General features: G+C 38.3%; 1 protein-coding gene across 1 annotated transcript in view; it reads right to left on the bottom strand.

Annotated features, from left to right (window-relative positions):
• tenm3 (teneurin transmembrane protein 3) overlaps nt 1-15,739 on the bottom strand; it is a 275,510-nt gene that overhangs the window by 43,864 nt on the left and 215,907 nt on the right. The window contains 4 exon segments of the mRNA XM_051889778.1: nt 5,014-5,230; nt 7,028-7,174; nt 8,263-8,283; nt 9,312-9,335. Coding sequence (XP_051745738.1) covers nt 5,014-5,230; nt 7,028-7,174; nt 8,263-8,283; nt 9,312-9,335 — 409 coding nt within the window.

The raw sequence follows: 15,739 nt of genomic DNA, 5'->3' as shown, positions 1-15,739 counted from the left end.
GCTGGGAAGCATGTAGCAAAATGAAAACAAGACATTTTCATGTACACAGGCAGGGGTTTGCTGAGCCAGGCGTTCAAGTGAATGGACGGCTGAAGATGACATAGAAGAGACATCTGGAGAGAGGCTGCTGGGATATACAGGGTGTGTGACAGATACTTAATTCTGGAAAATTGAGGAGCTGGCACTTTTGCTCCAGTGGCATGTTGTTTTACAATGTTTATGCTGTGAATCAATAGTTACCCTGAGGAAACACACAAACAACAACTTTTTCTTAGCGGGATTGTCTACCTTGTTGACTCAGAAGACAGAATGTGGAGATATACAGTACCTGTTAAAAGTTTGGAAACATTACAATTTTTTAAAATGTTTTTAAAGAAGTTTCTTATGCTCATCAAGGCTACATTTATTTAATCAAAAATACAGTAAAAACAGTAATATTGTGAAATATTATTACAAATGAACTGTAACTGTTTTCTATTTTAATATATTTTAAAATGTAATTTATTCCTGTGATGACAAAGCTGAATTTTGAAAGAATCAGTAGTCTTCAGTGTCATATGATCCTTCAGAAATCATTCCAATATGCTGATTTGGTGCTCAAGAAACATTTATTATTTTTATTATTATTATTATCAATGGTCAAAACTGTGCTGCTTAACATTTTTTTGTGGAAATGGTGCCCAGAGAACACCACTTTTTTGGGATTCTTCGATGAATAGAAAGTTCAATGAAAAACATTTATTTGCATTAATTTATTAAAGCATTTATTAAATAGAAATCTTTTGGAACACTTTTGATCAATTTAATGCACCCTTGATGAATAAAAGTATTAATTTCTCTCTTTTGCAGCAAAAACTCTTTTCAACATTAATGATAATAATAATAATAATTGTTTCTTCAGCAGCAAATCAGTGTATTAGAAAGATTTTCTGAAGGATCATGTGACACTGAAGACTAGAGTAATGATGCTGAAAATTCAGCTTTGTCATCACAGGAATAAATTGCATTTTTAAATGTATTGCAGCCTTTGTGAGCATAAGAGACTTCTTTCAAAAACATAAAAAAATTGTAATGTTTCCAAAATTTTGACAGGTACTGTATATTTACTGTATACTGTGACAACAATATCACAAATTCTCCACAAATGTGGCTTGTATGGGAATGTTGCAATAAAAAAGCCACTCCTCAAGAAAGGCCACATGCAGTCACGACTTGAAGATTCTGAGGCCACATGGAAAAAGGTGTTATGCTCAGATGAGACTAAAATGTAATTATTTAGCCAACACCAAATGATATGTCTGGCAGAAATCCAATACAGCTCACCATCCAAATAACACCATTCCTACAGTAAAACATGGAGGTGGTAATATCCTGTTATGGAGGTGTTTCTATGCAGCAGAGACTGGAGCACTTGTCAGGACAGAAGGAAAAATGGATGGGGGCAAAATAGGATGAGGAAATAAGGAAAATCTGCTGCCCTCTGCCAGAAAGTTGTCAATGGGAAGAAGGTTTACCTTCCAACATGACAATGACTCAAAGCACACATCAAAAACTGAACACACAGTGGTTGAAGTAGAAAAATTTGAATGTTCTTGCATGGCCTAGTCAGAGCCCAGACTTAAACCCCATTGAAAATCTGAGGAATGACTTGAAGACTGCAGTCAACAAACGGTCACGATCAAATTTAACTGAACTTGAGCAGTTCTGCAAAGAAGAGTAGGCAAATATTGCAAAGTCTAGATGTGCAAAGTCAGTAGAGACATATCCCAACAGACTAAATGCTATAAGTAAAGCAAAAGGTGGTTCAACAAAATACTGACACAAGGGGGTGATCCTTTTCCTATCTCAGTGATTCTGGTTTTTAATTTTTAATTTTTTTTTCAGACATGTTGGAGTTGTATCTTTCACTTGGATGTTATAAGTTGTAAAGCATAAATACAGCTGGATAAAACAAAACTATGTCCGTCTTCATTTCAGGCTGCAAAGCAACAAAATGTGATTATTTTAAAGAGGGGTGATTCTTTTCTATACCCACTGTGTATGTATATATATATATATATATATATATATATATATATATATATAAAACATTAATCACAATAATGGCCTTTCTTCAGTCAGCCAAAATCTGTGCTGTGTCCTTTTATCACCATTTGTACTTTTAAAACAAAAAGCAGCCCAGGATTAAAAAAAATTACAAATCGAACTAAACTTCACAATGAATACAAAAACCAGAGACCATAATGTTGACTTAAACATTTATATTATTTAGCAAGCGATTATTCTATTTTATCATAAACTGGGAGGATGAGGGAGTCTGGTACACATGGTTTGTGTTACATTCGATGACTGCCAAACAAACTCTCCAGCCAAAATGACCGATATTCAGTGCAGATGTGCCCCGCGTGGGTTTGTACATTTATTTTTAAATCACATTAGTCTACACCTCCCCTTATCAGATCAGTCTTTATCTTGCCACAGAGGTACTTAAAGGTTTAATGTCCTCACATATGGGGCACCGGCATTGGGCCTATTAAACTCTTTGTTGTAGCTAATCGTGTTATCTGTCATGACCGAATAACAGTTGCCAAGCAATTTTTGAGAGTAATCAAGCTAACTTTAATGTGATTTCCATCTTAACAGAACATGTGCATTGAGTTATGCATAGGAGGCAGGGAATGAGATAAACAAACTGATCGTTATTGCATTATTATCACGTATCAGTCAAATTGAAATGTGACTGCGAGCATTTGTGGTGTCACAGATCAGTCAGTCTGCTTTGTGTTTTTATTCCTGGTTTCCGCAGATATTAGCTTACTCACTGAATCTTAGTCAGACACAAGAAGGAAATTATGTTAAAAGCACAAAAAAGGATATTTGCAAGGAAGGACTTGAAATAGTGACATGCGCTTAATTGACAAAGCACAAGGAATGAACAAGGTAAAACAGAGATATGAAGGCAACTGACCATGACAACTAATAAATGATTATATCCATTCAAGCAAAAATAGAGAAGATGCTTCGGACAAACCCACACTCTGGATGTGACAACTTAATTAATAGCACTGCTTATTCAAGCAGGCTATTATCAGATCTAACATCTCTTTCCAATAACTGTTATGGTGCTCTCACATACACAATGCAAATTGAGGCGCATAATTTGTAAATTACACTTTAATGCAACTTCAGAAAATCTTTCTCTCTGTAACCCAGGTCACACGGTTCTTATAAGGTTTTGTCAGCACATCTGTTTCCATGGAAACTGTATGAAGTCTTTAAGAGGGCTGTTAGAAGCAATTGTAGGGAGTAATTCTTTTTCTTTTTTATTAATGGCGGTTACCGCACATGGTCGCTCGCAAAGCCGAAACTGGATGATTATAACAAAACATCTGACATCAGGTCAGACAATCAATTAGACGTGCAATTCATAAAATTGACATCGTAAGCCACCATGAACAAGTGCTGCACTTCAGTATTTTTTTAATTGTTAGACATTAAGAATTATTTTCAGTTAGGTGAGTTAGTGCAGTAATTCAGATTTTCACTTGATCTTCACTGGCCTCACCACAAAAATGATAGTGTGTTTTTTTTTTAAATTAGCTATATGATTTAAAAAAAAATATTTTTCATTAAAGTTCAGTTCTATGCCAACATATATTCTGATATATATATATAAAACAGGTATAATGGTTCGGTACATGCCTCGGTTTTGGGGTCACGGTTCAGTACGATTTACAATAGGAAAAATGGTCACACTTTAGTTTTAGGGTCCAATTCTTACCATTAACTAACTGTTAACTTTTTCCTCAATAAACCCCTAATTACTGCTTATTAGTTTGTAAGGTTGTTAAGTTTAGGTATTGGGTAGGATGTAGAATAAGGTCATGCAGAATAGGGCATTAATATGTGCTTTATAAGTTCAAATCAACAGCTAATATCTTAGTAATATGCATGCTAATAAGCAACCAGTACTAAACAAACAAATAGAGAGAATTAGACCCTAAACTAAAGTGTTACTGGAAAAAGCAACAAATCTACAATGCTAGGTTTCTTTAAATTTATTTTGAACAGAGAGTTGTGCAAATTACAGTTTGTTCCACCTAGCTGCATTTAGTACCCCCTGAGGTAGTTGGTACAGTACAGCCTCCTTTAGTGTATTAAGCACTAAGCAGTAAACAAAATGCATTCTTGCATAGGTCATATTTTTTTTTGCAGGGCTGATAAAAAATAAAAGGTATTTGGTCACAATCAGCTACAAAACTGAAAAGCATCTTGTGTTATAAATACAAAATAAACAGAATAATGAAAAATAAAACTTGTGCATCAGGAGTGCTACAATTTGCTCCACTTAAACTCTATTTAAACATTCAAAGCTTAAACCTAACCCTCCTATACTTAATTTTCCAAGTTCCGCTCTGTTTCACGCACAGGTGAGAGCACAAGCCTTTCAAAGTATACTCTTGCATGCATCTAGGACTTGTTTTCAAGCAGTCATTCGCACAGGCACTGTTCTTCTTCTGCTCTTTTTCCTATTGTTGCGGTTAGCAAACAGTGTTGCATTACCGTGCGCGCCCCCTTCTGGATTGGCCCCTGTAACTGACTGTATTTGTCATCTAACTGCATGAACCGAGCTGAATATATAATGAACCAAAACAAATATATAAATAAAACAAACTTTAATTCAACTTTATGACAGCTATAAAATCCCATATTTGCTGGAAACAATATGGCTTATGGTATGGTAATGGTTATTGTGTGAACCATTACTGATTTGTCTATAATTTTCTATACATTTTAACCGATCTAAGTGAAAATGTATCATCCAGCTGGAATACTTCACTTCAAAGACTTACTGAACTCGGCATAATTCACAACACTCAATACATCACAAAAACCTGGTATAAAACATGATTTCATCACTTGCCTGATAAGGTTTGGGACTTTACAGTTAAACCCTGATACACTCTTACTATTTCAGGTTTAATTTGCTCATTGCAGCGAGCACAGCCATACCTTTTGTTAAACGGGTTGTCTCCGTTAATGACGTGTGTGCTCTCTGGGCCGATGAGGAAGCTGATTTGCTGATAGAACGACTGGGCGGCTTGCTGTGGGCTTGTGGGTTGGTTCTGGCTGATGATGTCGATGGGGTCAGGAGAGCCACGGCAGAAGGGTTGAGTCTGACACGAGCTCTGCAGGCAACAGTCTGGATCCATACAGTCCACCAGGCCATCTGCACACACAGACACACACCTTAACAATGAACATAAAAAATATGAGGTGCTAAGTGTTCAAGAGTCTTGTAGTATATCCTGTGTCCTGACTTACAGATCCTGTCACACGCTTATAGTGTGAGAGAATTGAAACATTTTTGCATCTATGCTTCAAACATCATCCACCCATTTGTTCTCTCACCTTTAGGGTCAGAAACATGACAGCAATATCCTCTCTTTCTTCTTTCACATTGTCAAGACTCTCTCTTGCCTCTATCAGTAAACACCTGGTTAATGCTTTGTGTGGAAATGTGATCCGATCTCCCGCAGGTAAGTGCCATAAACCTCTGCCATCCGTCTCAGCTAGTTTATAAAAAGCCCTGTGTACATCTGGCACACCGTCACAGGGGGGTTGTAAAAGAACACATGTGCAAACATACGCAAACGCGCGTTGTTGCGCCAATCAGTATGAGACCAATTCATTTTTTACAGCACCCTGAGCTGACACTGCTCTGGTGAGATCGAGGCAGAGTGTCTGACTGTTTGTTTTGCCTTACGAGTGTCCCGGCACCCCCTGCCAAAAGCACCACGCAACTTCATGTGAGATCTGGACCTCTCGTAACTCTCACACTGCCTTAAATCCGGTCCGCTATGGCCAAAGTCAACACGGACATGCAAAGGTTCCTCCAGAGAGAGCAGGATCTGTTAACATAGCTTGCGTAGGTCACACAAAACAGAGGTCACGTAATGGGATCTTTGGACATGTATATGTATTTAAGGAGAAACGTATTTATTTTTTATGTTTGTTTATGTAAAGAACTTTATGCTTATGTTCTTTACAGTACCTCTTTGTAATAGCTATTCAAAGGAAGCCAAATTCAAAGAAATCTGCAAAACGTGGCACGATTACTGTATGACTGAGAATATATCATAACCTTACTGTATATTTTTCTTTCCGCTTTGGAAAAACTTCAAAGCCTTTTGTCAGGCTTCCAGAGGACTGTAAATCCTTCAGATTTATGATGTTACAGACCGCATTATCTCCAACTAGAAAAATAATCTCCTCAAATACTTTGGAACAGGGCTGTGTTTAAAGGTTCACGTGTTCACCTCAGCGGAGAAGATTTCTAGACATTTGTGTGGACGAAACCGTATTCTGGACCTCAAGTGTGTCACGGAACTTCGCATGTACCAGAAAGTTCTGCATCCAGACACACTCACGCCCTGAATGCAGGATCAGTGGAGAAGGATTTACGGCTATACTCGCCCCTTGTGCAGGCCTGTCTTTTTTTTTTTTAAATGTAAGTAAAAAGAGATGCTCTGTTATAGTCAGTCTCCCTGATGTCTGTCAAGACAAGAAGTGGAACCTCTGGACTCTGAGCTAACGTTTTAAGATTTACTTGTCTTGGGTCTTAGGGTCATGCCTTGTGTGCTATATTCTGTTGGGATACCACAGTGAGAAACAGAGCGACTCTTCTAAATCAATATATGCTTACTTTTCTGTTTCTTTCTGTTTGTTTAGAATGGCCATAACAAGACTGGTGCGTGTTTTAAACCTGCTTAAAAACTTTACCACAACTAAATTCATCATGACTTTTACTGACTGTGAAGAAATTACAATGTCACAATATGTCAGTTGTCTCATAAACAATTAAATATGCACATTTTACCATCCCCACCAGGGTTATATACTTGACCTGATTATCATTGACAAATATGTATGTGATATTTACATACACTTTTCCATATGCATTTATATGTGATGCATCCCATTTAAATTTTATAACATTTATGCGTCCAGTCACCGGTGACCTCACCTCCTTCATTGTCCTTGCCGTCTGCACAGAGCGTCTCCATGGCAACGTCACAGCCAGCCCCTCTCCAGCCTGGTTGGCAGACACAATGCCAGCCGTTCTGATCCAGCGTGCAGCGGCCATTACTGTTGCACAGACCTGGGCATCCCTCTGCAGAGACAGACAGAGCCGTCATACACTAGTACGGACGTGCGCAAGTTCAAATGTGTGTTAGACAGAGTGACTATGTGCGTGTTTTTAAATTTATGTGAAAGTCTCTCTGAAAGTTGCTCTGTTGTTCTGTTAAAAATCATCGTACGTGGCCACAGTAGGACACAATGTGTCTTCGACTTGTGAAACACAAATGGTAATCCAAACAGAGATACACTGACATCGTCGAGAATGAAAGTAAAGGTTTAAAGGTGAACACAGACTGACGCTGGACTTCAAACAGGCCTAGTGAGATGCACAGAGGCTGTAGATTCACATGGATGTAACGGATGCTCTCTCGACACAACCAATCATTTCAAAAGGGATGGCATAAATTTGTGAGAAAATCAAGGTGAGATTCAAAAGAAAAAAGAACCGATTGAGGAATCCAAATGAGAACCCATAAAAATTTATTTAAAGAAAACTAATTAAAGGAAAGAAAATTGAATTTAGAAGAAGAGATCAAAGGAAGGGATATAAAAGGGTGAGGGAATAATAAATCAGCAGTGGCATCCATGTGAAGCTACGGCACACAGAGAATCCCAGTGGCATAAAGTATAGGGTGGACATCTGAGCTGGCGATAGACTGTGTGCCTCCAGCGCTATACTTTCTGCCCAGGTCACATTCCGCCGGACGGAATCAGAGGAAAGCGAGAGAGGCCAGGGGGAGGGAAGGGGAGGACTGTGGGAGAAGCTAGGCTAACAAACACCAGGGGTCAGGCTGCGGGATGCATGGAGACAGGACCCACAGGATTCCCAAACAAAACTCAAGGACCACAGGTGTGTGAGCACGTGTCAGTAATTGCGTGTGTGCATTTGTGTGTGTGGCTTGTTCAAGACAAACATTGATGAATTTGGCAGATATAAAGGACGACAATAAATAGAGCGAGGAGACTAGAACATAGACACGCTGACATCGTGCTTCAAGACAAAAAAAAGTGAAGGAGGGAGAAAGAAAGAAAGCAAGAAACAAGGAAAGAAAGAAAGACACAGAGAGACAGCGGAGTGATTGCTTGTGACAGTCTCCCTGGGGCTTTGGTATGCATTACCTTTAAATCCTATCCTCTCTCCTATTATGGGGCCGGGAGGGAGGAAAATTCGGGAAAGAAAATGAACAAAAAAAATCTGAGCACTTGAGTCCAAGTGAAGGACGATTCAGAACACAAAAACACAAAAGGAAAAGAGAGAGAAAGGAAGCAAATGACCATAAAGGAAAGAAGGGCTTTGAGAAGGAGGAAGGCGAGATGTTGAGAGAGGAGTGGGAGCTGTTTCGACTTTGGCCGACTCCGTCTGGAGGATTGCCACAGCGTGTATATTGTGTTACTGAATGCATGAATAAATATCATACTGAGATACACTACGTGCCATGTCTGTTTAGCATTGTATGAGTGAGGAAAGGGAAAAAAAGCAACATGGGATGTGGTAAAACATAACAAAAACAAAGCGAGAAACATGTTCCGAGCTAACATATTGAGGTTTGGAGTAAAAGTATCAAAGTAAGCCCGTAAGAGTTTAAGAAACATCTTAATGTTTAAAAAAACCTTGTGAGAGTTCTTGGCGGTCTGATGCACCATATGCCAGTATGCGAGTCTGGAATCACACTTGGCTTAGCACTGATTTAGCCCTGTGAAATCATTTCCAAAAACACCTCAGTAACAGTAAACAAGAATCTGCTAGTATCTCTTCTCTTGATCTCCATTTACACCACCAGCTCGTAGTTCATTATAAAATAAACATGGCCGATCGTCATTTGCGTGCAGGTTTCGTGGCGCGCTATTGTTTTCAAAATGAACTCGACTGCGACTCTCGGATGCTAAACTGCAGATGTGGAGCTGTGGTGATTTAGTTGGGGCGAGGGGGGTGGTTCTGCAGAAGTTGGAACATTAACCAAGGAGAGCGCTGAGGACATTGGATTGGATTTCTGACAGTCCAAAAAAAGAAGCCAATGAAGAATCACAATAATAGCAGACACGCAGAGGAGAGAGAGAGAGAAGAGGTTATTAATGCGCCATAAAAATGTCATAAAGACCTCAATCCGGGACACAAGAGCTCAAGGGAGAGAGAATGAGAGAGAGAAAAAGGAGAAAAGATACAGTACCTTGGACATACGTCTCCGGGTGAGCTTTACAGGGAGCAAAAAGAAGAAGAAAAAAGGAGAAAGAGGATGTTAAAAAGGTGTGAAACCCACATACAGAAACGAAGAGCTTTTTTAGTACTGCTGGAAGATGTCGGAATTTCAGCATCTGGTTCCAAAGTGCAAAGCGAGTAAACGAGTAGACATGCTAACTAATTTCTCCTTTCTCACAGCAATATGTACGTAAAAACAAAGATAAAAAAAAAAAATATTTCAGTCTTTCTACTTCGAAATATCACATTTAATTCAATGTGATACTTGCCATTTCTTTGCAATTATTTGTGAAATTTACAAGCAATTTCTGAGTGAAAATTGCTTCAAATTAAATCCTATACCAAATGTTTTCAGTGTACTGTACAACTCCTCTTCAAAAACTGACACACACACTGGGTTAAATAAAGCAAAAACACGTCCACTGAGCAGTCTTGGACTTCCGTGGTTCTCAAACCCCAACGGTACCCTGCACAATCCTCTGCGACACCCTTTATGGAACAAATGAAAACAACACCTGTAGAAAATGACTCACTCTTTCTGTTCAGTATTCACAGAGCGTTCCCATAAATAGGTTTTTTAATGTGTGACACTATCACTTATAATGCATAAAGTAAATAACATAGGCATCATGGGATTTACAGTACGGTTAGAAAAGCGCACTGAACGGGGCCTTGCATGCTAATTGGTAATTGCATCCCGATGATTGACATGTGGTTCAAGAATCCTGCTGTATGTTTGCTATTTCACGTTTCACATTGTCATCACATCAGGTCTATTATCCTTGAGCCCCTCAGTGTGTGAGTGAAATATAATATGGCCCTGAGTGAGGGAAAAAAAAGGGGTGTGTTGGTGGAATACTGTATGGATAAGCTCTGAATCATCCGCATGTGTGTACGAGAGCAATCATCTCCTTCCTGTGGCTAAATGAAATGATTTCTGACAAGGCTTTGGGAGAAACCCTGTGTGGCGTGTCATAACATTACATATGCTAAGTCACATCAAATCATCTTAAATAAAAGGTCACCTTTTAATACAAGCATAACAACACTGTTATGCAGAGGCTTCATTAGCTGGATTATGTTCTTAAGGAAGACACACTTATGTGTGAATGAAAGACGAGTGTGTGTGGTTGAGACTGACTGAGAGGTTGTGTGTGTGTGTGTGTGAGAGAGAGAGCACGAGAGCGTACTGATTAAATTCCTCGGGTGTCTCGTTTCCACACGCTCACTGTTATGTCTGGGAGATCCAGAACTTAGACACTTGTAGAAGACTGGGCTGCGTATCTATCCCAGAATACACAACGGGTTATGAAAACACAAGCTAACGCATACTCTGAGCTGGAAACTTGCCAGTGAGGGGAGCCAATTACTGGCTAATTACAACAAACTTTTGTTCATTTACATTGATGGTCCTTAGGGGAGATATAGAGAGAGAGAGAGTAAGTGAAGGAGAGACAGGGGGGAAAGGAAAAAAAGGCAATCATCCCTTTATGGACATCAATGCTTCATTATTTACGTGCACATTCAAAGAGCTCTGATTAAAGTGACATTAATCTGGAAACAATTATACATCACGTCCAGCGCGGTTCAGTCACTGTTCCTCTAAAAAGAAAAAGAAAGAAAGACTATATTAATTTCCATTATCCTAATTGCTATGCGCAGCCACATGGTGGTATACATGCCCCCACAGCTGTGGGTATAGCTAGTGTGACATAAAGGCCAAACATGTGTTTTAATCACGCTCATGGGCACCTCAAGCCATCCCACAGAACCAATCAAATGTTAGCAATGTGTCAGCCCTCTACCTGCCCGCCAGCTGCCCCGGCACTGTAATGACAGGATAGCGCACGCCACCACCACCTCCATCCGCAGCATTTGACAGACTGCAAGTCTGAATCCTGTTCTCTTTTCAAAGCATGCTTGGATTAATATGCTGTGAAAGGGCGTTTCATTAATAAGTGATTGAAATGATAAAGCGTGGAAAATGATTTGTAGATGTACAGTGCGTGCTGTTTTTGCTTTAACCCTCCATCTATCTGACATGATTTGACGTGAGGGGAGAATTGAGGGCATTGGAGATCAAGATGATGCAGTTGTGTGTTAGCGTGCTGTAGGTTTTGCTATTGATTTCTTTGTCTGTACGCGCGTGTGCATGCGTGATAATAAATGGGAGGTTTTGATGGACAGGCGCTTCGGTACCGCATAAATGGAAACTGTTTGTTTTCGACTGCATGTAAGGTACTCTACTGATCAAATGTAAAAAAAAAAATACTGTATTAATTATACTGTAAGTATATTTAATTGATAAATAAAAGTAAGTAAAAAGTACAAACTGTAATATTGTGAAATATTGCAAATTTAAAAAAACACCATTTTAATATTATATTAAAATGTAATTTTTTATTATGTGTCAATGTACAGGTATCATCAATAATTAATAAATAAATAATTTATTAGGATTCTTAGGATGATTAGGATACTAAATAATTTTTAGGATTCTTTGATAAACAGACAGTTTAAAATAACAGCATTTATTTGAAATAGAAATCTTTTGTCCAATTAAAAGTTTATTATACTATTTTTTTTTTTTTTTAAATCATTATTACCCCAAATTTTGGAATGATAGTGTGCTGAAATAAATGTGATATATCACAAGGCTCAATATGGCAGATGTTAAAAAAAAATCAAAAAAAAAAAATCAATGTCCAAGAAATTTTTGCTCTAAGTTGTGTCTGTCCATCAGCTGGACAAACCGAAAAAATATATTTTTGTAGCCAGATTTGAGTTATAGAAGTGAAATTTGTGATACCATGGTTGTCAGATTTTATTTGTGATTTGACATGTTATTGAAACCTAACCTTGCCAAGAAGTTTGGAGATTTCGGTCTTTCCTCATTCAACTTGCATGACTACAAAATAGCTGCCTGGGGGGCTTACTAAAATGGCTGCCAAGGGAACCGATCTGCTCCAATAAGGATTTTGATAGGATTCTTCACACCACAGTTCAATTTGTGCACTTTTACAGTATGGAAGTTTGACAAGATCATTTTGGATGCATTTTTTTTGTGTGTGGGTACATTTCTGTATGCACACACACATACAGAGGGGCTCCTGCAGGGTTGACTGATGTGTGTGCACAGCTTGCTGTAATCCATGGCTTTCTCACAGTAAGAGTTGTGCTTCTGATGAATGATCTGGAAGGGCCCAAGGCCTAATGAAGCATACAAGTCTTAATAAAAAATCTTAAATGTCTGGCAGTGGAAGCTTTTGACAAGCCACACTTCACAAAAAAAAACAAAAAAAACAAAAACAAAAAAAAAACCAACTCTTTTCTTTAGTCATAAAGAGTCTTTAAAGAGCTATTACCAATAAAATCGCCTAAAATGGGCTCACATGACTATGTTCGCGTTCCAGAATATGCACCATTTATTCACATGCCAGCATTGTGATTAATCATATTCCTAAACTTGTTACTAAAGTGAATGCTTAAGCTTAGAGGATGTAGAGATGATGCATTTCACAAACAGGCTTTGGTAACACTTTATTTTAGGGTCTTTTAACTAGTTGCTTATTAGCATGCAATATTAATAGAATACTGGCTGTTTATTAGTACTTATAAAGCAGACATTAATGCCTTATTCTGCATGACCTTATTCTACATTCTTAATCCTACCCAATACCTGAACTTAACAACTAGCTTACTAACTATTAATAAGCAGTAAATTAGGAGTTTATTGAGGGAAAAGTCATAGTTAATTGTTTATATGTGTTCCCTATACTAAAGTGTTACCCAGGCTTTTATATAGTGAGTGCAGCTCACTAAGTTACTCCAAAGTCCTTTTGAGATAAGTCAGTTCACTCAGTTACTATTTTCAGTGCAGTGAATAGGGGAAAACAGAAATGTACAAAACTGTTAGTCAGGATTACATTCCAGTAACATTTTTTTTGAAAAATCTGAAAAACTGGCTCTGTTATATAAAACATGGACTTCCACTCCTGTAGATGCCATTTTGTGTTATGATTACTGGTGATCTACAAGTGGACTTATACTGTTTTTGACTACCATCTCACTTCACACAATTTTGCTAATTGCCACAAGTAAATAGTGATAATGTACACCAAAAGTACTAAATGTACCTCAACCCACTAATTTGAGTATGCTCTGAGCTCTCAACAACTCCTGAAATAACCAGTTATCTAAAAAGAGCATCGCAGCCTTCGAGAAGAGAAAGTGCAGTTGGCAGCAAGTGTGTTTTGGGTGTCGTGAGAAATATTTCATGCTCCTACTCTCCTTCTCCCCCTCTCATGAAGCTCCCCAATCATTTCCAAATGAATAAACAGATCTGTGTCACACTAAGCTAAATCAAACAGTCGCCTCTTTTAAAAATCTGCTGTACTGTCTGGATAAGTTCACATTACAGACCATAATGCTCAATTAAGGATAGGGCTTGATGATATATCAAATACTCTAGATTTTGCTGAAGATATATAATATTAAGTAACATTGTGAATGTTACAGTTTAAATGAGCTTTTTATATGGGCATTACGTTTCCTAAAATGCATGTCAATAGACTAGTTTTGCGATCCTTTCTTGTCTTGCATCTTGCGTGGATGAGAGCGTTAAAACAGATCTGTAAATAGATTTATACTTCAGTAAAAAAAACAAAAACAAAACAAAACAATTTTTTTTTGAATTTGATCAATTTCCTTGAATCAGTTCAAACTGTCCAGGATCTAGAACAATGAAAGTGGCCCAAATCAGATTTTTAAAAAATGCCCATATAGCTCAAATAAAAATCTGACAAAAATGAATTGAGGCTACTATCGCCATGTAGTGTGTAGCTTTAAATGACCCTTAAATTTGAAATTTTTGTGAAGGACTTCATGTTATAACAATAAAATACATACTAAAAATGCGTGGATGCTGCTGGTCAGTGTGAGAGCTGTCTTACAGTACCGGTGTCTGAAGTGTCTGTCTGAAAGAATCATGATGCAAGTATGTTGTAATGCAGGCATGTGTGTGTGGACTCACTGTGAAGAGGTCTAATGAGAGTGAGTGGGTGTAGAGGGACAGGGAAGGTCACACACACAAACACACAATTCACACATACACAAACACACACCCCTACGTGGAACCAAGAGGCCCCTTATCTCAGTCTGACACATATGATGTATGAGGTACCATAATTCTTTTAGCTCCCTCTTGTGCTCTCTCTCAAACACACACACACACACAAACACACACACCTCTTGCAATGCATGCACTCAGCAAAGAGGGATGAAGTATCAACCTTGGCCTAAAGACATATATTCAATCGTATTAAAAACTCTGGAAGGCCACACACAAAGTAAACACAACCTGTACAACAGTTTGCATATAAATGCATCATACTGTCTAAACACTTTAAACTTGAAGTGTTTACATTTTTATTTAATGTTAAAATACGTTCTCCAACTAGGGGCAACTATAAGTAAGCCATTCTTGGGTGAATTTCTCTGAAAGTGTCAACACATTGCTCTTTTTTGTTAAAGCATTCAGACCAGCCTAATGCATCAGCATTGGCTCAACCAATGGTGTGAACAATTTCTTCGGCTGACCAACGACAAGCAGGGTGAGTATTCTGCAAACATGTTTGATAACAGTCATTATGTTTGCAATTTCATTTGGTGATGCTAGCAGCACAAAATTTCACACTACAGCTTAAATGAAACTGTCAAATTGACCAATCCATTAAAACCACTGACATATATTTTAAAATATGATCTCCTACAGTCTAGAGGCCATTTATAATGTTTAAACTTAGAGCAATAAGGTCATTAAGTGATCAAACTCAGCAAGCATTTCTGTTCAGTAAAGTTTGGAGTCGGGGTGAGAGTGTGGTGTGTGGGTGGCTGGCTCGAACAGAAGAGCAGGACAGAATTACGTGCTAACCGTGCTAATTTGGAAGACGAATAGCAAAATGCTGGCCAGATTCGCATAAAGCTGCCCACCGAAACAGGCCTGCTTGCTAACGAGGCCGCGTACCTCGATCGCTCGTGTTGAGTAATGGAGCAGCTGACGTACCCTGCTGAGAGTTGAGCTGGTGGAGAATGTAGCCAACACGCTAACAACGAATGAACAGATTTAGTGACTGTCGGTTAAGCAACATGTAGACTTTGAGTTTGAGAAGAGACAAGAACAGAAGGACTTTATTTAAAATGTAAAATTTAATTAAAATAAATATATTTATTTTTTAAAATAACATTTTATGTTTTATTTGGGCTTTGTGGCCTTAATGTCATAGGTAGCCTAAGTGATGACATGAAAATAAATAAATGATGGACAATTTGGTGCTAGACCAGCACCAAACCAGAATTAACCAGATTAAAGCAGCTGAAACCATGCTACCCAACTTGGTA

Source organism: Ctenopharyngodon idella, chromosome 1, assembly GCF_019924925.1.
Source record: "Ctenopharyngodon idella isolate HZGC_01 chromosome 1, HZGC01, whole genome shotgun sequence".
NCBI lineage: Eukaryota > Metazoa > Chordata > Actinopteri > Cypriniformes > Xenocyprididae > Ctenopharyngodon > Ctenopharyngodon idella.
Note: the sequence above shows the minus strand (reverse complement) of the source record. Positions and strands in the feature narration are given on the sequence as shown.